This window comes from Podarcis muralis, chromosome 1, assembly GCF_964188315.1.
Source record: "Podarcis muralis chromosome 1, rPodMur119.hap1.1, whole genome shotgun sequence".
Classification (NCBI taxonomy): domain Eukaryota; kingdom Metazoa; phylum Chordata; class Lepidosauria; order Squamata; family Lacertidae; genus Podarcis; species Podarcis muralis.
Window position 1 is genome coordinate 21601738 of NC_135655.1, and position 23413 is coordinate 21625150.

General features: G+C 43.0%; 2 protein-coding genes across 3 annotated transcripts in view; both read right to left on the bottom strand.

Annotated features, from left to right (window-relative positions):
* Positions 1-8471: 8471 nt before the first annotated feature.
* LOC114590645 (cytochrome P450 2C19-like) overlaps positions 8472-23413 on the bottom strand; it is a 29732-nt gene continuing 14790 nt past the window's right edge. Inside the window, exon 11 of the mRNA XM_077924469.1 lies at positions 8472-9492. The gene's annotated coding sequence lies outside the window, so the exon portion shown is untranslated. The remainder of the gene's footprint in view (positions 9493-23413) is intronic.
* Positions 9228-22652, bottom strand: LOC144326962 (cytochrome P450 2C19-like). Of its 2 annotated transcripts, XM_077924465.1 has the most exons (9): positions 22272-22504; positions 20505-20667; positions 19644-19793; positions 18491-18651; positions 17654-17830; positions 17154-17295; positions 12379-12566; positions 11779-11920; positions 9228-11437 (listed from the first exon to the last, which is right to left on the bottom strand). In XM_077924465.1, exons 1-9 carry the CDS (start codon positions 22452-22454, stop codon positions 11256-11258), a joined length of 1488 nt encoding a protein of 495 aa, XP_077780591.1. In that variant the 5' UTR covers positions 22455-22504; the 3' UTR covers positions 9228-11255. The 2 variants fall into 2 exon arrangements, with proteins under 2 accessions (XP_077780591.1, XP_077780592.1); XM_077924466.1 differs by lacking the exon at positions 20505-20667 and having other exon boundaries at positions 22272-22652.

Consider the following 23413-nt stretch of genomic DNA (forward strand, 5'->3'; position numbering starts at 1 on the left):
ATTGAAATAAACTTGAAGGCAGGTCCATAATGGAGCTCAGCCGTAGCACAAATACATCCCTGTTAGGAAACCTTGCAGCTTGGGTGAATTAGACTGAGAAGTTTACACATAGTTTCTGGATTTCTACTGCTTTATTCATGCAGGAACAAAATTATCTTGGCAAGAACGATTTACAGGATGAGTGGAGATAAAAAGAGAGAGCAATAGCAGGCATCTTATTAGGAGAGAACAACAAAATGGTTCAGCTTTTACAGGTGGAGTTAACTTAGAAAAAGACTATGAGCAAATGCTGGCTTGCTTGCTACACAAACAGTGCTCTTGTGTGGTTTAAAGTAATACATGCATTAGCTAGAGGTTCGGGAGAAGGAAGTTTATTTGCTTTCCCCCAACGATCCCATCTAGCACTACACACTAATGTGGACAGGACACACCAAGATAGATTTTGGAGACATAAACCTGGAAGTGCTTTTGTATTGATAAGACACACCATCATCGAAACAATGTGCCCTAGTGAGGAGAAACCATGATCACTAGTGTACATGGTGACACAGAACATTAACTTCTTGTTTTCATTTGAACTCGTGGTTCAGTTCATAAACCAAAGTGCACCAGATGTTCTTGCCAACAACTGTTGCTGCTCTGTGTGTTTTGAGTCAATCTCCTGTCAGTGCAACAAGGAAGAATTCTGGCGATTGAAATTCAGACACAAGGAGAAAAATTTTTGATATTAGGAATATATGCACCAAATGACGGGAAATCAGAATTTTTTAAGAAGCTGCATGAGACCATGCTGGACTATTTGGACTATTCTAACATCATTATGATGGGAGACATGAATGGGGTGGTATCAACAAACATGGATAAGTCACAAAACCAAAATCTAACAACAGACGGCAGACTACCCAAAACTTTTTTCGAACTGACTGACAATATGGATTTGATTGACATATGGAGGACAAAAAACCCCTTAGGTAAAGAAGGAACTTTCTTTTCTGAGGCCCACCTGTCATGGACAAGAATCGACCAAATATGGACAACTAGAGGGCTGGCACCTAAGACTAGAAAGGTGGAAATCTGCCCCAAAACCTGCTCCGACCATAACGCTTTGAAAATGGAATTGAGACTTACTCCAACCGGTTCCTTCAGATGGAGAATGAATGACACCTTACTAAGAGATCAAGAGATTGTGAAGAAGGCCCAAAAAACGTTAAAAGACTATTTTGAAATAAACCTGAACACTACGGTAGACAAGAGAATGATCTGGGATGCCAGTAAAGCAGTCATGAGAGGGTTTCTGATACAACAAAATACGATTAAGAAAAAACTCTGGAATGGAAAGAAGGAGAAAATATTGGAGAAAATAAGAGAAGGAGAGAAAAAATTGAGAACCAAACCAAAGTCAAAGGAGGTGCTGAGAGAAATCAAATTCCATCAAGCACAATATTCGAAACTGATAAATCAAGAGATTGAATGGAAAATTAAACAAATGAAGCAAAGATCGTTTGAATCAGCAAATAAATGTGGAAAGCTGCTAGCATGGCAGCTGAAAAAGAGACAAAAATTAAATACAGTTACAAATCTAGAGATTGAAGGGAGAATTGTTCAGAAATCAGAAGAAATTAGGAAGTGCTTCCACAGATACTTTAAAGATCTTTATGCACAGGGGCCACAGAAAGAGTTTGAGATAGACCAATTTTTAAAAACTAATGGACTACCAAAAGTATCTCAGGATAAAAGATCAACCTTGAATTGCAAAATAACTCAACAGGAAATTGAAGGTGCCATCCAGAATATGCAATTAGGCAAATCTCCAGGCCCGGATGGGCTTACCTCCAAATACTACAAGACTTTGAAGGACTATTTGATACAACCTTTGATGGAGGTCTGTAATCAGATCATGGAGGGGAAGAGGGCACCGGAAACGTGGAAAGAAGCATTCATCACATTGATACCTAAACTGGAATCTGAAAAAACCCAACTTAAGAACTACCGTCCCATCTCACTCCTAAATGTGGATTACAAAATCTTTGCGGACATCTTGGCAAGCAGACTTAAAAAGGTACTTAATGAAGTAATTCACAAGGACCAAGCAGGCTTTCTCCCTGGTAGACATTTGTTTGACAACACCAGGAACATCATTGACATTTTGGAACTTTTGCAAACTAAGAGGAATACAAAAGCGGTGTTAATCTTCATTGATGCGGAGAAAGCATTTGACAACATCTCTTGGATGTTTATGAAGAAAAACTTGGAAGGGATGGGAGTGGGACGGGGGTTTGAAAATGGAATAGAAGCAATTTATTCAGAGCAAAAAGCTAAATTGATAGTGAACAATGTGGTGACGGAGGAATTTAAAATTGAAAAAGGGACACGACAGGGGTGCCCTCTATCTCCTCTTTTATTTATTTCAGTCCTGGAGGTGCTGCTGAACATGATTAGGGAGGACCGGTTGGTACAAGGGATAGAGGTCGGAGTGAAACAATACAAACTGAAAGCTTTTGCAGATGACCTAGTTTTAACACTACAGGAGCCAGAATCTAGTACAAAAAGAGTTTTAGAACTTATTTCTGAGTTTGGTCGGGTGGCGGGATTTAAGTTGAACAAGCAAAAAACTAAGGTTTTGACTAAAAATTTGACTCCTACAGAATCAGATGGGTACCAGAAAGAAACAGAATTAAGTGTGGTTAAAAAAGTGAAATACCTAGGGGTCTATTTGTCTTCTAAAAATTTGAACTTATTTAAAGATAACTATGAAAAATGTTGGTTGGAAATCAAAAAGGATTTGGAAATTTGGTCAAGACTGAAACTCTCCTTGTTGGGCCGAATCGCAGCTATAAAAATGAATGTATTGCCGAAAATGTTATTCTTGTTTCAAACCCTACAGATCGTGGACAGGGTGGAATGTTTTGGAAAGTGGCAGAAGGATATATCTAAGTTTGTCTGGCAGGGCAAAAAGCCCCGAATAAAATTTAAAATACTAACTGTCTTGAAGGAAAGAGGGGGGTTTGCCCTGCCGGACTTGAGGTTGTATTATGAATCTGCAGCCTTCTGCTGGTTGAAAGATTGGTTTTTGCTGGAGAACACTGATGTCCTAGATCTGGAAGGGTTCGATAATGCTTTTGGTTGGCATGCATATCTGTGGTACGACAAGGTTAAAGTTCATAAACTGTTTAAAAACCATATTGTCAGGAGAGCAATTTTTGCAGTCTGGTTGAAATACAAAGACTTATTAGAGGGTAGGACCCCGAGGTGGCTCTCACCGGTGGAAGCCAAGGCTCTAAAAAGACCCAACATGGAGGCCTATTGGCCAAAATATTGGGAAATACTGGAAAAAATTGGAGACAATTGGAGGTTGCAGAGCCAGGATAAATTAAAAAACAAGGTTCGAGATTGGTTACATTATGCTCAAATTCAAGAGGTTTTTAAAATGGACAAAAAAGTTGGTTTCCAGGGGGGAAAATCAAAGCTAGAGACAGAACTGTTAGAACCAAAGACTAAGATACTTTCAAGAATGTATAACTTGCTGCTTAAATGGAACACACAGGATGAGACAGTTAAATCTGCCATGATAAATGGGCAAAGGAAGTGGGGCATAACATCATGTTTGAGGACTGGGAAAGGTTATGGAACACCGGAATGAAGTTCACGGCATGTAGTGCCTTGAAAGAAAACATTATGAAAATGGTATACCGGTGGTACATGACCCCAGTCAAGCTAGCTAAGATATATCACCTGTCTGACAATAAATGTTGGAAATGTAAGGAGGCAGAAGGAACATTCTTTCACCTCTGGTGGACCTGCCCAAAAGTGAAGGCCTTCTGGGAAATGATTTACAATGAATTAAAAAAGGTATTTAGGTATACCTTTCCCAAGAAACCAGAGGCCTTCCTCCTGGGCATGGTGGACCAGAAAGTGTCAAAGAAGGATAGAACTTTGTTTATGTATGCAACTACAGCAGCAAGAATTCTCATCGCGAAGCATTGGAAGACACAAGATTTACCCACACTGGAGGAATGGCAGATGCAGTTGATGGACTATATGGAATTAGCTGAAATGACTGGCAGAATCCGAGATTTGGACGAGGAAACAACAGAAGAGGACTGGAAAAAATTTAAAGACTATTTGCAAAAACATTATAAGCTGTATGAATGTTAAGAATGTGCATGATTAGGAAATTATATGCTTTAGCAATTTGATTAAGTAAATGGTAAATTAAGTGATAAGAAAGAAGAGGAGGCAATATGAAATAATCATATTATGTTTATTTTAAAGGTACAAAAACTGAGTTACAACATTTTGAAATTAGAAACATAATAACTGAAAGGTACAGTAAGTCATGAAATAAGGTAACAAATTGCTGACATTGTTATCGTAAAGAACGCAGGTCTGGAAGATGTGGGGAGGTCCAATTGGTATTGTCAAATTATGGAAAGTTGAATTGTTATACATTTATATTTTTTACTCTTTATTCCCATTTTTTGTTTCTTGTTTCTTTATTCTGTATACCTTTGAACTTATGAACTTATGAAAAGAAACTCAATAAAAATATTTAAAAAAAAATCTCCTGTCAGTGCAGATCACAGAGGTTCAGCCCATTCTAGCCACAGCTGGGATACTTTATGGCTCCTCTGCAGAGAGAGGCCAACTCAGTTCACCAGAGTTCAGATTGCATAAACTGAGTTTCTTTGCCAGAGCAACTGGTGAGGTGGTAAAGCCTCTGCCTTACAAGCACATGGTCCCAGGTTCAAGACCCGTTATCTCTTTGGTAGGGGCCTGAAGAGCCCTGTGACTCGGGATAAGTCAGCTTCTTACATTCCTGTGTCAGGGTAAGGCACCATGATCTGATTATTATAAAGGCAGTACAGTGGTACCCCGGGTTAAGTACTTAATTCGTTCCGGAGGTCCGTTCTTAACCTGAAACTGTTCTTAACCTGAAGCACCACTTTAGCTAATGGGGCCTCCTATTGCTGCCGGAGCACAATTTCTGTTCTCATCCTGAAGCAAAGTTCTTAACCCGAGGTAATATTTCTGGGTTAGCACCATAAGGTCCCATGGCAGGTTACGCAATCAAAAATTTCAATATTAAGCAGTATAATGTTGTACCCCATTTACACCGCTTGATTCTATTTGTTGTCCTCACATGTGCAGGAGCCACACCATGGGATAGCCAGGCATCAAGCAGCCTCTGTGTGGTCATGGCTTGTCCTGTTGCAGAAGGAGAAGCCCATTTTGGAAGTGCTTGTGTATTGATAAACCTGGAAGTGCTTGTGTATTGACAAGACACACCATCATCGAAACAATGTGCCATAGTGGGAACAAAACCATGGTCACTAGTGTACATGGTGACACAAAACATTAACTTCTTGTTTTCATTTAGCCCAATTCCATCCACCTCTGGAAATCATATTTAGTACAAGAGGGGAGCATGCAGATGATGGAAGCCTGCCAAGTTATTTATTTAAAGTATTGAGAGGTCCCCTTTTAAGGGGTAGCTCCTAAAACAGGAGTGATCATATCCTCAAGCATTTCAAAAAAACAATGTCAAAAAGAAGAGAGTAAATATCCCATTGTGTATATTAGCTGGCCTTTTTACACTGATTCACAGCTTAAACATACGCCTGGAACACGTTATAGACATCCATAAAATTACTGTAATTAGCTGGGATAATATCTCCCTTATACCAATGTTAAATTCTCTTTCAAACTGACTTGTCAGTTCAGTTTGCATAAACTTATTTGAACTTGTGGTTCAGTTCATAAACCACAAGTTCAGTTCATAAACGTCGAAGCCCAACCCCCCTCTTTCCTCTCTGACGAGAGGTACTTGCCCTCGGAAGTTCTTCCTTCCTCCCTCTCAGAATCACTCCCCCCGGACCCCCCTTCGTCTTCTCTCTCCTGAAGACGAATAACTGCTAATCATAGGAGGTCTCTCCCAATAACTTCCCATTCCCTCCTCCTTCTCTGTCTCCAGTTCCCTAACAGAACAAACCTTCAGAACGAATTAAGCTCTTAACCCGAGGTACCACTATATATATATTGCACCATAACGTCCCATGGCAGGTTACAGCAATCTAAGACATCAATATTAAGCAGTATAGTGTAGGTGTACTCTCATTTTGAATCAAGAAAATCACCATTTTATAGTTCAAATTGGGGAAAATAAATGCAGTAAATGGGCCAAAGGCTGCCATCAGGGGTAGCAACGGAACTGCCGCTTCACCACGCTGGGAAAAATTAAATATTTTAATTTTTTTAGTTTCGTCTCCCATTAGATTCACAAAATGTTTAGGGGTATGCATACCCCTGCGTCCCTCCAGAAAAAAGCACTGTACAGTGGTACCTTGGGTTACAGACACTTCAGGTTACAGACTCCGCTAACCCAGAAATGTTACCTCGGGTTAAGAAGTTTGCTTCAGGATTAGAACAGAAATCGTGCTCCTGCGGCGCGGCAGCAGCAGAAGGCCCCATTAGCTAAAGTGATGCTTAGCTTAAGAATAGTTTCAGGTTAAGAACGGACCTTCAGAATGAATTAAGTACTTAACCTGAGGTACCACTGTTGTTGTTGTTTAGTCTTTTAGCTGTGTCTGACTCTTCGTGACTCTTGAGAGTCCCATGGACTGCAAGAAGATCAAACCGATCCATTCTTAAGGAAATGGAGCCCTGAGCGCTCACTGGAAGGACAGATCGTGAAGCTGAGGCTCCAATACTTTGGCCACTTCATGAGGAGAGAAGACTCCCTGGAAAAGACCCTGATGTTGGGAAAGATGGAGGGCACAAGGAGAAGGGGATGACAGAGGACGAGATGGTTGGATAGTGTTCACGAAGCTACCAAAATGAGTCTGACCAAACTGAGGGGGGCAGTGGAAGAGAGAAATGCCTGGCGTGCTCTGGCCTCACGAAGTGCCAGACACGCCCAAATAACTAAACAACAACAACAATACTATGTTGTTGTTGTTGTTGCCACCCATCCTGCATCTGAGGAAGTATGCCCTAGCAAATCTTACTCCCTTTACAAATAAATACAGTTAAGTCTTTAAATTGCCACAGACATCCTCCTATTTTTATATACAACTTAGATAAAAAGAAGCAATGGCAAACTGCTTAAAAGTGTGGGCATGGGAGAGGGTTTTCGCCAGCTAATATAAGCTTGTTCAGTGGGGCAGTTTGGGACAAAATACTACACTTTAATCCTGTGTGGACGTGGTCTATAAATGTCTGTAAATTCTGGATTGCTTGCATTGTTACATCATAACCAGCAGGTCATCCTTAGATTAGATGTGTCAGGGGAATCGGTAGTGAAAGTACAGGTTTGCCACTGATCATACAAACAAATACAAATGCTATGGGATGGGGGGGGGGGATTAAGCACAATTGGGGCTAGGGAGGAATACAGAGGTTTGGGGGCATGTGAGGAAGGGGGAGGATGCATAGGGGAGGGGGGGGAGACAGGGGATTGTTTGATTTTGTTGTAAAATCCCAAAAATAAATAACAAAAAGTTGTTTGCATTGCTAATTAAAAGGTTGCGTTTCTGCTGTCTGGATGTCATTTGCTAAAACCAAATGTGTTTTAAAAATTGAACCTATACAGCAGAAATACGCACCACTGTGTTCAATGGTGCTTACTCCCAGCCATGCACAGAACTGCAGTCATGTGCCATAAATTTAATCATGAGATTTTATTAGTAATTTGTTGTGAATGTCTGTGTTTTTAAGGTGGAGGGATTTTTTAAAGCAATGTGTTAGAAAAGCAAGATATTTAAATCCCGGTGACCTGACTCTGGATTTTATTATGGAGCTGTCATTGATGCACTACACAGTTAGGAATTGCCTCAAATGTTGCTGGGAACTGCAAATGGGGAGGAGAGCACTGTAGCACTCAGTTGCTCCTTGAGAGCTTCTCATAGGCATCTGGTTGGCCACAGGGAGAACAGGATGCTGGACTAGATAGGCCTTTGACCTGCTCCAGCAGAGTTCTCTTATGTTCTCTCTCCCAGGGCCAGGTGAGACTGCCAGAATCTTCTGAGAGCAGCCATTCAAACCACCCTAAAAAGCAACCTACTGTGCATGCTCCTGCAGCTATCTCTTGGAAGAGAAGGGGGAACAATAATTGCCACACCTTACTCTAGTAAGTGAAGGTGTGTTGGATTGCTACTAATACAATGAATGGCAATAGCTTGTGTTACATTAGAAACAAAGGCTAAGCTCCGAAGTGCATAAGCAATGCCTGGTAGAAACTAGAAGGAGCTTAGGATTTCAGGGGGTGAAGGTATCCGTGGTCTGCAAAGCAACTCTTTCCTCCTGAAGCCTTGCAGAATCAGAATAAATTATGCAAAGCAAATGTAGTTTACTGCATTAGGAATCCTCTGTATTTTACTGTACACAGCTGCAGTAATGTTTGGTTGTGAAGCAGTTTATAAATCTGCAAATAAAATAAAATTGCTATACTTGCATAATCATTACAAGTGACAGCATTCACTTTGTCATAGTATTATTTATTTAGCTCTGGGAGGGTGAAGGACATCTATAAAGCCATTCCATTTCACAAAGAGGTAAAAAAAACCATACATCTGGATGTGCTCTTATTCTCCAGAAGAAGTGGAGCAGTGGTTTTCTATGCTAGTGAAACCATCACAATTCTCCAAACTGTGGTTTGGAGAAGACCTTCAGGAGTTTCAAAGCTGACAGAGGACAAGCATTTCAAGACCCGAATTCTTCTCCAGCTTGAATTAAAATGCAAATCAGAGACAAGTTCATTCCTCTTGTCCCCTTCATTCAGTGCAATGGAGAAACATTACTTCACTACTTTGAATAGGAGCATAATTGAGAGGGTGCAGGAACCAAAAACAAAAATTCTGAAGACAGAAGAGGAAGACCATTCTTCCTTGGTTATCTTCATAGGTGGACTTCCCCTCACCAATTTTGCCCATGCTGCCTCTGAATTTGTACTAGGGAAACATTTTTCTGTTACACTGAATGGGAGCAGGGTTGAAGGAAGGCTGAGAGGAAAGAAATTCTTCCCTCTCAAACTCAAGTTTTCCCTCTCAAACTCAATGAACTTGTCTCTGGAGATTTTCAGTCCACCCTTGGAGAATATTCAGTGAAATGACTGTGGCAATCACACAGGGTTCCCGGACGTTTGACGATCTATTGATCCCTGCGCCACCACTGTGCTCGCTTCCCCGCTGCCACCAACCCGTTACTCTTGGGTACACACTGAGTCCAGACAGTTGTTAAAATTAAATCAAATAAACAAGTTTATTTTGTAAGCATTAACAAATATGGTTTCTCAGTTAATTTTCTTGTCAGTTTCTTAATCTTAGTTTCTTTACCGGCCTATACCTTTCTAATACCTTCTAACTGATTATCCCAACTGTTTAACTGACTCCTCTTAACTGATTCTCTCACGTTCTCACATCAAACTAGCCCAACCCACAGACTTATCCTCCCTCTCCCTTCTCTAACTCTCAACTGACTTCTTAACAACTCTAACTTCTCCCCTTGGGTTCCTATAGGTTAGTCATTTTACAATTAGTTGACCCTTTCCTTTTGAACCCAGTATGATGTCACACACCTAGGAGGGCAAACGCCACAATGACCTTCCTTATTTTGCCACCCACAAAGTAAGTGGAGAATTTGAGGGAGGGCTATTTTCACAGTTCTAGATTTTTAAAGACAGAGAGAGTTGGGCTCAGGAGAAAAAAAAATAGTTTTCTTATCCTGGAAGATCTTGGATGATTTCCAAGTTCATCCAAGGTGGGCTTGGGAGATCTTGCCCATCTATGCTCTGTGCCTTTCTTGAAGATATGCTTCCTAGGACTAGTAGATTACTGGATCCAACTTAGTTCATTTCCCATACTTACTCAGAAGTTCAGTTGCATCCAGTATTGCTATCTGTTCTTTAGAACATGGTTACCCTTAAAGGAATTATTGGCAAACATTTGTAAATGTCAAGTCTCAAGGTTGTTCTACTAGGTGAAAGGGGTAAAGATTTTAAAAGCTATTGATTTCTGCAGCACCCTCCAAAGACTTTCCTTCTTAGCTCAGGCTGAAAGTGAAAGACATTTTGTTCTAGCACTGGGAAACTCCAAACTGAGTTTATTGGAATATCTTTCCAAATAAAATTGTCTGCCTCTGCTTTATTATTAGCATTGACATACCTGCCAATCTCAGTGTACAGATCTATAGAAGGGTTACCAAAAAAGCTTATGTTGTCACTAAGTCAAACAACTTTGCTGTATCTTGGGTAGGACATGCAAGGGAATCAAAAGGTCATCTCAGACAGGGGTCTCTATCCACCCATCTTCTACAGCCTGCAGCACTTCAACCCACCAAGTCAAGGTTGGAGATTTTGCTGCTGAACTGCAGCTCCCATTATCTCCAGCCACCTAGCCAATGAAATGGGATTATGGGAGTTGTCCCAACTGAGCCCCCATGGCAAGAATGGGGAACCTGCTGCCTTTCAGATATTCCTGGACTCCAGCCCCCATCTGCCCCAGCCAACATCAGGGGTGATAGGCGCAAGAGTCCAAGCACCGTTGAGGGTCACCAGTTCCTCAGTGGTTGACTCAGTTCCTTCCACTCTGATTGGCTTCATTTAGCCCAAAGAGTAACAAGACTCAGTGGCTAAAAAGCTTACATCTTGGCAGATTTAGCCCATCACACATATACAGTGGTGGAGGAAGGGGTGGGGGGGTACAGTCTTCCCCGGATGTCATCATTGAGAGGTGTGTGACAAAATGAGTTTTTAAAACATTGGGCTCATGAATTTTTTTGGAGTGACATGGTGGCTTAGGCACCTGCAAGTTTCGCGCTGCAGTGTGGGATTTGTGTCTGCCTACTGCCTCTCCCTCAGACGCCCTACAGCTGAGGGGGAGGCGGCGGAGAGGCTCCAAGCATTGGAGAGATTCGCCCCACCCCCATGGGTGGCTCGACACACCCCTGGCAGCAGGACACGCCCCACACCAGTCACTCCAACGGCTAGCTACGCTGCTGCACACATATGCATATGAAGGGGCAAGAAAGATAAGAATGGGATTTTTTTGTGTGGGACTAATTTCTAAATCCTGCTATTTGTCCTTTGCAATAATGTCTTCAACGTGAAATAGTCTCTAGCACGATCCCCAAAGTAACAGTTCAACAGTCAGGTAAGAAGATAGGGCTCCACACCTGAGGAGATATTGTGTTATGGGTTTTTTAAACAAAGATTTGCCGGGCTGCAGCTTTTCCACATGTGCAGCCCTCATGAGGCAGGCTTTTCAGCGAGGGACAATGCAGAGCTGATAGGGCCGAGGGAAGTTGCCTATGCTGCTCAACACCGGTGTGAGATCGATGTCCTTGGGGTCAATGATGGACTTCAGAGTGAAGTTCTGTAATATGGTGGTCAAGAACAAGAAGATCTCCATACGGGCCAGACCTTCCCCCACACATATCCGCTTCCCTGCAAAGGAAACCCAAAATGTAAGATGCATAACAACCACTTTGGCTGTTACGGAGAAAATAACAATCATGCCAAAGGAGCAAAGGTGCTGCTCCAGAACAGCTCCTGGGAGAGTCTCTCTTTCCACCATTTCTTTTGCTTCAGCTGGCCACAGGAAAGGTACAAGGAGTTCTGATGGACCCAGAAGCCTCTGCCCCTCTCTCACAATCTGGGAGCCCTTCCAGTTTAGACTGCAGGAGGAAGGAGGTTCCCCCTCATTGCCCCGACACCAGCCGATTAGGGAGACGGGAAAGACCTGAGCTGGCCAAGACTGTAGCCTACTGAGGAAGCAGAGATCTTACCTGCTGAGAAAGGCATGAAATAGTCGCTCTTCCTGAAGGTGCCATCTTTGTGCAAGAAATGTCCCGGGTCAAATTCTTTGGGGTTTGGAAATTCTTTGCTGTCATGTAGCACAGACGTCAGAATAGGATATATGGTAGTGCCCTGCAGAGAGTGCAAAGAAATGGGCTGGATGACCATGACAACCAATTAATGGTGTGGGAAGGCACTAACAGGAAGGAAGGTACTTTGTTGATACAGAGAAGAATGGGGCAGCTTCAGAAGGCAATAGGGTGTTTAAAATGAAGTCCAGGCCTGAAGATGCCCAGCTACGCTTTAGGAGTTAGGCAAAACTACTTCCCTTGCTTGTACATAAGAAGAGAAGAAAAGTTCTGCTGGATCAGTCCAGTGGCCCCATCTGGTCCAGCATCCTGTTTTCATGGTGTCCAACCAAATGCCCATGGGAAGCCCTTCAACATAATCTAAAGAAGACAGCACTCTCAATTCCTGTGGTTTCCACCCACTGGTATTCAGAAGCATGCTGCCTCTCACCATGGAGGTAGAATATAGCCATCATGGCTAGCAGCCTACTATTACTACTAAGAGCCTTGAAAAGAGCTGACCTTTGGAATGACATATTGTCTGAACGGTGTGTCTTTGAGTACTGCATGAGGGACACTCAGTGGGAGGAGAGAGATGAACCTCTGGATCTCATGGATGACAGCATCTGTGTAAGGCATTGCCCCACGATCTGCTATGCAAGGACTTCGTGATCGGCCAATAACTCGGTCAATTTCTTCATGCACTTTGTCTGTAATGGGAAGAATGAGGTTTAACACCACTGCAGGAAATATCATAGAAGCAATTGAAATTTCATAGGAGTGCCTGCCAGCCCCTGCACATTTTGGGAGCTTTCAATGTTTTCTGATGCCAACTTTCTATTGACTCATCACATTAACTCAGACAAATTATTGTAGCTCACCTTCAGTAATCCATCCGTAAACAGGGAAACATAGTATAACTGCAATTATTTATATATTAATTCAATTTCTATCCAAAAGGAGCCCAGAGGGACAAAAGCCTCCTCTTTAGGGAAGTTTTAGGAGCAAGTGATGGTCCAGCTTAGAGGGATTCCTATTGGAGGCACTGTCCTGCAGTGATTCTGATCCTACCTGAGGGCCTTTTGACCCCTGGCCCTTGTGGTTGTGCCTTTGTGGGCTACCCTTCAGGCTGGCACAGAAAGTGCAGCTGGTGCAGGATGTGATGCCTTTGTCTAAAGGATCTGCACTGGCTGCCACTATACTACTGGGCCAAATTCAAGTTGTTACTGTTTGTATATAAAATCCTGGGGTTTGCAATATGGTCAGCTATAAGAGCTCATCCACACTTCTGTTTTTGTGGGATTTTTAGGCATGGGTATGAGCATTTTGTCCACCCCCACCCCACCCCCACTGTTGTCTCCAGGACAGCCTTCTGTCTACTGCTGATGTCAGTCAGCGATGATTAACATTCAGCAATGAACAGTGGGTTTTCCTGGGGAAAGTGGCAGAACAACCACCTCTTGGACCTGTGACACATAAATCTGGGAAAAAACTAGAACACAGGAGCCACATATATGGAGAAACCTGACTCAAAGAAGTAGGAGGCCCAGGGTTCGCTCTGATTGTTTAGAAATACGCAATCGCTTTGAGGTCCTTTCCCCTAGCATGGAAGACGAAGAGCAGACTCCATTTGAGGATCTCTCCCTCATTACAGTCGATCAGGTATATGAAGACGAGCAGCAAAGGCAGTCCTCAGGGAATGTCCAGGCGACCTTGGAATGGACAGCTCATGGAAGAACCCCGACCAGACCTAAGAGGAGGTGTGTAGTGGTGATAGGTGATTCCCTACTGAGGGGAACAGAAGCAGTGATCTGTGGGCCTGACAAGATGTCTCGGGAAGTGTGCTGTCTCCCCGGGGCTAAGATCCAAGATGTAACTGAACGACTGCAAGGAATCATAAAACCCACTGACAAATACCCCTTCCTCTTAGTTCATGTGGGAACCAATGACACTGCAAGCAATAGCCTCCAGAAGATCACGAGGCTCTGGGCAGGAAATTGAAGCAATTAAATGCACAAATTGTCATCTCATCTGTCCTCCCAGTTGAACGACGTGGCCCAGGGAGAGAGGGAAAAATAGTGGAAGTGAACAACTGGCTTCGCAAATGGTGTAAACAGGAACGGTTTGGATTCTTAGATCACGGATTGCAGTTTCTTGAAGATGGACTTCTGGCAAGCGATGGGCTGCACCTCACAACGGTTGGGAGGAATGTTTTTGCCAAAAATCTCAGAAACCTCATCAGGAGGGCTTTAAACTGACTAATGTGGGGGAGGGAGACAGTGCTCCTGAAGGTAGGAGTCTATCAATTGATGAAGATGATCATCCAAATGTCATAGACCGAATGGAGCAAACAGCACGCAGACCTAGTGGTGGGAGAAAAAAATCCTTAAATAAGAGACACGGGGGAATGATTAATGGACTTCAATGTCTGTACACTAATGCGCAAAGCATGGGAAATAAACAAGATGAGCTTGAGCTCTTGGTACAGCAAACTAAATATGACATAATAGGAATCACTGAAACCTGGTGGGATAAGTCCTACGATTGGAATGTAATAATGGAGGGATACAATCTATTTCAGAGAAACAGACCAGACAAGAAAGGAGGAGGAGTGGTGTTATATGTCAGGGATGTGTATACCTGTGAAGAGATCCAAGATTTAGAACCTCAAAGCCAAAGTGAGAGCATTTGGGTCAAAATTAAGGGAGAGAAGAATAACAGTGACCTCATTGTGGGAGTTTACTATAGATCCCCAAGCCAAACGGAGGACATAGATGATGCCTTCCTGGAACAGATGGCCAAGCATGCAAAAGGAAGGGAGATAGTAGTAATGGGGGACATCAATTACCCGGATATTTGTTGGATGTCAAACTCAGCCAAGAGCATAAGGTCAAACAGATTCCTCACTGGCCTTGCAGACAACTTCATTGTCCAGAAAGTGGGAGAAGCAACAAGAGGAACAGCCATTTTAGATCTGGTCCTAACCAATGTTGATGATCTGGTTAGTGGGGTAGAAGTGGAAGGATCATTAGGCGCGAGTGATCATGCTCTTCTGAAGTTTACTATACAGCGGAAAGGAGCTGCCAAGCATACTAGGACTCAATTTCTCGACTTTAAGAAAGCCGACTTCATAAAACTTAGGGAAGTGCTGGGTGAGATCCCATGGACAGTAATACTAAAAGGAAAGGGAGTTCATGATGGCTGGGAGTTTGTTAAGAGGGAGATAGTAAAAGCACAACTTCAGGCAATACCAATGAGACGGAAACATGGAAGGTGCCTAAAGAAGCCAGGGTGGCTATCTAAAGAACTTTTAACTGAGTTAAGATTAAAAAAGGATGTGTACAAAAAATGGAAAAGGGGGGAAACCACCAAAGAGGAATTCAAACAAATAGCCAGCACGTGTAGACACAAAGTCAGAAAAGCTAAAGCACAGAATGAACTCAGGCTTGCTAGAGAGGTTAAAAGCAACAAAAAAGGCTTTTATGGGTATGTTCGTAGCAAAAGGAAGAACAAAGAAACCGTGGGGTCACTCAGAGGAGAAGATGGTGAAATGCAAACAGGGGACACAGAAAGGGCTGAACTCCTCAATGCCTTCTTTGCCTCAGTCTTCTCCGATAAAGAAAACAATGCCCGACCTGAAGAATTTGGAGCAAATGATTCAGCAGAGGAAACACAGCCCAGAATAACTAAGGAGATAGTACAAGAATACTTGGCTAGTCAAGATGTATTCAAGTCTCCAGGGCCAGATGAACTGCATTCAAGAGTATTAAAAGAACTGGCAGATGTGATTTCAGAACCACTGGCAGTCATCTTTGAGAATTCCTGGAGAACAGGTGAAGTCCCGGCAGACTGGAGGAGGGCAAATGTTGTCCCTATTTTCAAAAAGGGGAAAAGAGAGGACCCAAATAATTACCGCCCAGTCAGTCTGACATCAATACCAGGGAAGATTCTGGAGCAGATCATTAAGCAAACAGTCTGTGAGCACCTAGAAAGGAATGCTGTGATCACCAATAGCATGGATTTCTGAAAAATAAGTCATGTCAGACTAACCTGATCTCGTTTTTTGACAGAATTACAAGCCTGGTAGATGAAGGGAACGCAGTGGATGTAGCCTACCTTGATTTCAGCAAGGCATTTGACAAGGTGCCCCATGATATTCTTGTAAAGAAGCTGGTAAAATGCGGTCTTGACTATGCTACCACTCAGTGGATTTGTAACTGGCTGACTGACCGAACCCAAAGAGTGCTCATCAATGGTTCCTCTTCATCCTGGAGAAGAGTGACTAGTGGGGTGCCACAGGGTTCTGTCTTGGGCCCGGTCTTATTCAACATCTTTATCAACGACTTGGATGATGGACTCAAGGGCATCCTGATCAAATTTGCAGATGACACCAAACTGGGAGGGGTGGTTAACACCCCAGAGGACAGGATCACTTCAAAACGACCTTGACAGATTAGAGAACTGGGCCAAAACAAACAAGATGAATTTTAACAGGGAGAAATGTAAAGTATTGCACTTGGGCAAAAAAAATGAGAGGCACAAATACAAGATGGGTGACACCTGGCTTGAGAGCAGTACATGTGAAAAGGATCTAGGAGTCTTGGTTGACTACAAACTTGACATGAGCTAACAGTGTGACGTGGCAGCTAAAAAAGCCAATGCAATTCTGGGCCTCATCAATAGGAGTATAGCATCTAGATCAAGGGAAGTAATAGTGCCACTGTATTCTGCTCTGGTCAGACCTCACCTGGAGTACTGTGTCCAGTTCTGGGCACCACAGTTCAAGAAGGACAGTGACAAACTGGAACGTGTCCAGAGGAGGGCAACCAAAATGGTCAAAGGCCTGGAAACGATGCCTTATGAGGAACGGCTAAGGGAGCTGGGCATGTTTAGCCTGGAGAAGAGGAGGTTAAGGGGTGATATGATAGCCATGTTCAAATATATAAAAGGATGTCACATAGAGGAGGGAGAAAGGTTGTTTTCTGCTGCTCCAGAGAAGCGGACACGGAGCAATGGATCCAAACTACAAGAAAGAAGATTCCACCTAAACATTAGGAAGAACTTCCTGACAGTAAGAGCTGTTTGACAGTGGAATTTGCTGCCAAGGAGTGTGGTGGAGTCTCCTTCTTTGGAGGTCTTTAAGCAGAGGCTTGACTACCATATGTCAGGAGTGCTCTGATGGTGTTTCCTGCTTGGCAGGGGGTTGGACTCAATGGCCCTTGTGGTCTCTTCCAACTCTATAATTCTATGATTCTATGATTCTAGAATAATAAGTACTAATAATGCATCTGTTTTACCTTGTATCTCTGGGTATTTGAGGAGGATCATGAACCCGTATCGCATTGTGGTGCTGGTGGTCTCTGTTCCAGCCGCAAACAAGTCAACTGTGCTTATGGCCAAGTTTTCAATGGTGAAATGGGATGCACTATAACCTTTTTCCTGCAGAAACACACAACACAAGCAGTGGAGTCAACTCAATTGTTCTAAGTACAGCATAACAAGAATTTAGCAGCGCCACTGGGACCAGCTCCCTTCCCAAGACACATCTTATCTCAAGTCTTTTTATAGCTCGTTCCTCTGGACATTCCTTGCCCAGAGGACTAATCATTAGAAAGAACTTCCCACTTACTGCAGGAACAGGTCAGCAATGGGAAATGAATCTACTCCAATGGGGTGTGGGCAGGAATCGCTTTCCTTGGCATTCCCCACAAGACGTTGGATGGAAGTCTGCTGGTTGGGAAGCTTCAGGAGTGGCAGGAGAACCCACTTGGAGAGTTCTGTGAGTTTTCATGATTACCTGATCCATTTTCATAAGGAAGCAGTCAATAAAATCCCGAGGTGAGCTGGGGTCCAGAGCGGGCTTGTGCTCCTCAACCTCCTCCAAAACAAACTCTCTGAGTGCCAAGTTGTTTTTCAGCACTTTGCGGTGGGGTCCAGGGATGCATTTCATCAAAGAAGGAAAGATGTTGTAGAGCTAGAAGAAACACCACAAGAGACCCATTGGCACCAACCTCAGTCAGGGTTTGTCCACACTCGGGCTTCAGTATAACGTTGGCCACTGTTGCCTTGTGTGCATTTCAACTCTGTGGTCCACACACCAGCATTTTCACTACCAATGCCTCCCAAATCTATGTAGATGTTCCCCATCTGCATTACTGGGTGGTGCTTCATTGATTGTACTGCATTGTATTATCTTCCCTTCCCCTCAGTTAGTGCTTTCCCACCCTCTGCCTAATGGTTGTAGAGGTCATATGCAGATTTTTTTATTTTTTTATTTCTCCTATGTGTACCTTTACAAAAAACGGAGAAATCATGCAACAATCCCCCACCTGCGCTGTCAAAACTGCTTAAGCATTACTTCCTGCTCCACTGGGCTGCTGTTAAGTCAAACCTTGGTTACTAGACCCAGGTATTGGCATAAGAACGTAAGAAGAGACTATTGAATCAGGCCAGTGGCCCATCCTGCTGTCACAGTGGCTAACCAGTTACCCATGGCAAGCCTGCAACTAGGACATTAACAGAAATATTAAGAGGCAGAGGCAGTATGGGTCATGAGAAGCCCGGAAGAAAGACATTTAAACAGCAGGAAAATTTAGACTTTGTGGAAAAGGGCATTTAAAAAGATGGCACCTACCTGTCCCCAAGAAGAGCTAAAAACCTGAAAGTTTTCATTCATTAAGCTCATCATGGATAGGAACTTCTTGTCATTATAATCGTATCGTTTCCCAAAGACAATTGCACAAATGACATTGGAGAGTGCACAACTGAGCAAGTAGGTTGGATCCAAGGGCTTCTCTGGAAGGACAACCAAAAAATAATTATACAACCCCACTACAGGTTTTAGGCAATAATCTAGTCTGGAATTTCTGAGCTGCCATTTCCTGGCTCCTGGCCTCAGTGATCAGACAGAGGGCTGCCTTTCTCACAACAATGCTGGAGGCATGGGCATCTTCAGTGGCTATGAGTGGTTTCTTCCAAGGACTTTCCAAGGTGCTTTCCTCCCGCTTCAGCCAATATATCCTTAGATAGGAAAGGGTGACCACAGTGGTGCAGGCCTTGGTGAACTCTAGACTAAAACTAGGGAATCTAAAGCACTTCAGATGCTGCTAGACTCTAACTTCTGGACCACTGATGACTGTTGGGGCTGAAAGCTGCTGGAATTCAACAAAATCTGCAGAGCACTCTTGCAGTTGATAGAGAAGCAGCAGCCGGGCTTTAGTTGGAACTGGTCTGTGTCAGCATATTACACCCCTGCTGAAAGCTATGCATTGTTTGCCAGTACATTGACAAGGTAAGTTCAGTGCACTACTGGTGTGTATGAAGCCCTCAGTGACCTAGGACCAGGTGACTTAAGGACCACCTTGTCCCATACACACTGCTCAGATCACTATGACCATCAGGAGAAGCCTTCCAAATTGCCACACACTCATCACATGTTTGTTTCATATCAATGCAGATATCTATTATATCTATTAAAACTTTGAGCACAATGGCACCTGTGCTTTGGAATGTGGTTCCTATTGAAACCAGCTAGAATTTTGGCATTTCATCACCTGATGAAAATGTTTGTATTTCACGTGTTTTTAGGCAATTTATTTGATTCAGTGTTGGTCACGAGTTCTGTGTTTTATGATTTTAAATTTTTAAATAATTTCCTTGTACCCACCATGATATTTCTTTATGAGTTGGTGGTTAATAATCTGTTGTAATGTACCCCAGAATCTGTTGTGATGTTTAAGGGGGTCTGCTTGATAAGCCTATGTGGATGAGGGGCAGTGGCTACCCACCCTGAGTGTCCTGGAACTTTTCCAGCAGGAACTGTGCTTCCTCCTGGATCCTCTCCTCAATACTTTTCTTTCCCATGCCAAAGTTGCGCAGGGTGGTAAGGGCAAAGCGTCGGAGCTGCTTCCACACCTCCCCATTGCTGAATACAATTCCTGGAAAGCAGAAGAGGAAATGGTCATGAAGGAGATGGATGGACTGAAAGGGAGAGCAGAAGAAGCAGGTTGGAAGAGCAGGAGGTTCTTATTCTTGGCTCCAGACCACCTGGAGACTTGGTACTTTGGTGCCTCCTTATTCCATAATCATTAGCTGGCCAGTCTTCTGATACTTGCCCTTACTGTAAAATATATGTGTTTAATGTGCATAAAATGCTATGTTAGAGTGTGTGTTGTGTATGAAACGTAGTGGAGGTTTGCATTTGCAGAATGTCCATTTTTGCAGCTAAAGCTTAAAAAGAGATTTCAATGTTTTGATATTTATGTTAACTGATAATTCATCTCTAGGAGCCTGGGTCTCTCTCTGAAGCTGCCAGTATAATGAAGAAGCAATAGTTCTTGGACTATATTAACCAGAAAGAACTTAAAGAAAACTGGACTACATTGCTAGTTGTATAAGTGCAATGTGTTGATTTGTATTTATTTATTTATTTATTTGGTAACAAATTTAACGACAGCTTGCAGTAACTTTGAAACTCTTTCTTGGTGTGGAGAGCTTATTGATTCACAAGATGCAGGCCAGGGAATTCTGCTCACATAACTGTCACACTTACTGCCCACACCAGAATTACCCCAGACCATTATTTTTAAAGGCTAGAGACTCATTTTCCTGTGTCCCTCCCCCTCCACTGGTCAACCAGCATAAAATACCTAATCCCTTGTTGACATCATCAGCTAATGGCAGGTGTCCCCTGGCAGCAAATTCATCTCCACGGTCAATAAGTGCTTCTTTCACTGCATCATAGCCATGCAGCACCACAATACGTTCTGCTCCAAAATACATTGTGAACACAGAGCCATACTTCTCACTAAACTGAAAAAAAGATAGAGAAAGACACACATCTAGGTGGGTTTGTGGGTTAGGAGAGAGTCATATAGCTGATGGAGAGCCCCGCTGCCCCCAGACTCACTAAGGGCATCTGAACCACATGACTCTTAATAACATACAGAAGAGTTCTGCAGCTAGATCAGGCCGAAGGCCAACTAGTCCACGACTGTTATCACAGTGGCCAACACAGTTCTTCTGGGAAGCTCAAAAACAAGACCTGAGTGCAATAGCACTCTCCCCTCCTGCAGGTCCCTGGAACTGGTGGAGGTTCAGCATCATCACTAGCAGCTATGGGTAGCTTTATCTTCAATGAACTTTGTCTTAACATTTCTTTTAAATCATCCAAGTTGGAGGCTATCATCGCTACTTCTTTGTGAGTGAATTCCACAGTTTCAATATGCACTGTATGAAGAACTACTATCTTGCGTGTGTTGTAAATTTTCCAACATTCAGCTTTAACTGAAGGCTCCAAGTTTTAGCTTTACAGACCCTTCATGTGTCCCTATTTTCCAGGGACATCCCTGATTTAGAGAAGCCATCCCACTTTGATCACAGAATGTCCCCCCTTTTCCTTAGGATGTCCTTATTTTTACTGGAGAAATGTTGGAGGGTATGGCATGATGATGATGATGATGATAATAATAATAATAATAATAATAATAATAATAATAATAATAATAATAATAATAATAATAATAATTTATTATTTATACCCCGCCCATCTGGCTGGGCCTCCCCAGCCACTCTGGACGGCTTCCATAGAAACCAAAACTACAGTAAAATATCACACGTTAAAAACTTCCCTGAACAGGGCTGCCTTAAGATGTCTTATGAGAGGGGGTAAAAGTGTTTTCCCATCCACTTTCTCTATACCGTGAATAGGATTATACTGCTCTGTTATGTCCCCCTCACACTCATTTTTCTAAGGGAATTCTTACAGTATCTTCCAACCTAGCACATTCTGGTGAAAATGAAGGAGCAGCTTTTCAAAATACAAGAAGACTATGAACTCCCCACTGTCCAGCAGAGGCTAAAAATGTTCAGAGGGCAAAAATGCCCAAACCATCCATGTGTGGAGGGAGAATTGGACCCGCCCCTGTCCCCTGTCTCTAAAATAGTATGAAAATTTTACTATTCCTTTTTAAACTTCGTTACCCAGAAGGGGGCTTTATGGCTTTTATTTTAAGCATAAGACAATAAAATGACAATAAAACAACCGCCTTTGTGGAGTTGTGGGACCTGCTCAAAGTCCACCTCTTTTCTGTGGAGCCTTTGCGACAAGTCCCTGCTCCCCATCCCTGCTGATGTAGCCAAGCGCAAGTCCGTGCCACGGAAATCACAGCGATTCTGCTATTCTTTTCTTCTGGTCTGGATGCCTCCCCTCCCTCTCTTGCCTCTCCTCTGTCAATGTGCAGAGTCTGTTGCCTTATACTCTGCAAATGTGCCCTGCACCCAGATGGTACCATCTATAAATAAACAAACTGACAATGGATTGCCCCCTTCCAAAAGAGTCAGATGGAAAGAGGCTTGCAAACAGGTAACGGTCATCAACAGACAGCTGTTGAAGAAGGTGCTCATCTTTGGCTTACCTCCTGGAGAACCTGGGCCAGGTTGTTGGTCTTCAGCTGCAGAGCATTCCCTACGATGGGCAGTGGAGGTGGGCCAGGTGGCAGCTGCTTTGCATTCTCTGGCGTTCTGCTCCTGACTGCAAGGAAAACAAGGCAAGAGATACATATGATCATCAAAATGGTCACTGTCCCTAGAGGCTCCATGGCACCAGCTAACAGTGACTGAAATGACTCTAGACGAATTAATTTCCTTTCCAATTTTATATACTCTGAGGAGGTCACATAGACATGGACTTTCACCAATAGGAATTCTAGGTTTCTCTGAGTAAATGAGATTAGCCATTACGTAGATAAGGTTGTATAATCAAGAAATGAACTTCTCTGAACTTCAGTCTGTATTCTTTTTCTTCATTGATTAGTAAGGCAATGATAACGGCATTACTGAGCACAAGGTCTGTGATGTAAGACAACCAGGGGTCAGGGTTTTTTCCTGTCAAACATTGTAATGTAGCTTTGAGGCAAATGGTTCTGCTTCTAAGGTGCTTTCAGGACCAGGTTCCTGCAAAAGAGCTTCTTGGAGGTTTCTTGCACCTCAGATGCCCACAAATGTGAAATAAAATTGAAATAAACTTGAAGGCAGGTACATAATGGAGCTCAGCCTCAGCAAAATACATCCCTGTTAGCAGACCTTGAAGCTTGGGTGAAGTAAACTGAGAAGTTTATGTACAGTTTCTGGATTTCTACAGCTTTATTCATGCAGGAACAGAATTATCTTGGCAAGAACGATTTACAGGATGAGTAGAGATAAAAAGAGAGAGCAATAGCAGGCATCTTATCAGGAGAGAACAACAAAATGCTTTTACAGGTGGAGTTAACTTAGAAAAAGACTACGAGCAAATGCTGGCTTGCTTGCTGCACAAACAGTGCTCTTGTGTGGTTTAAAGTAATACATGTATTAGCTAGAGGTTCGGGAGAAGGAAGTTTATTTGCTTTCCCCCAACAATCCCCTCTAGCACTACCCACTAATGTGGACAAGACACACCAAGATAGATTTTGGAGACATAAACCTGGAAGTGCTTGTGTATTGACAAGACACACCATCATCGAAACAATGTGTCATAGTGGGAACAAACCATGGTCACTAGTGTACATGGTGACACAAA

Bases quoted from the DNA above. Each gene is read 5' to 3' on its own strand.
- LOC144326962 (XM_077924465.1), bottom strand. From the start codon at position 22,454: ATGGAGCCTCTAGGGACAGTGACCATTTTGATGATCATATGTATCTCT. The intron at 19,794-20,504 runs GTATTTTATGCT...TCTGCTTTCCAG, and splicing joins TGATGTCAACAAGGGATTAG to GAATTGTATTCAGCAATGGG. The intron at 11,438-11,778 runs GTAAGATCTCTG...TTTCCTTTGCAG, and splicing joins TTTCATGCCTTTCTCAGCAG to GGAAGCGGATATGTGTGGGG.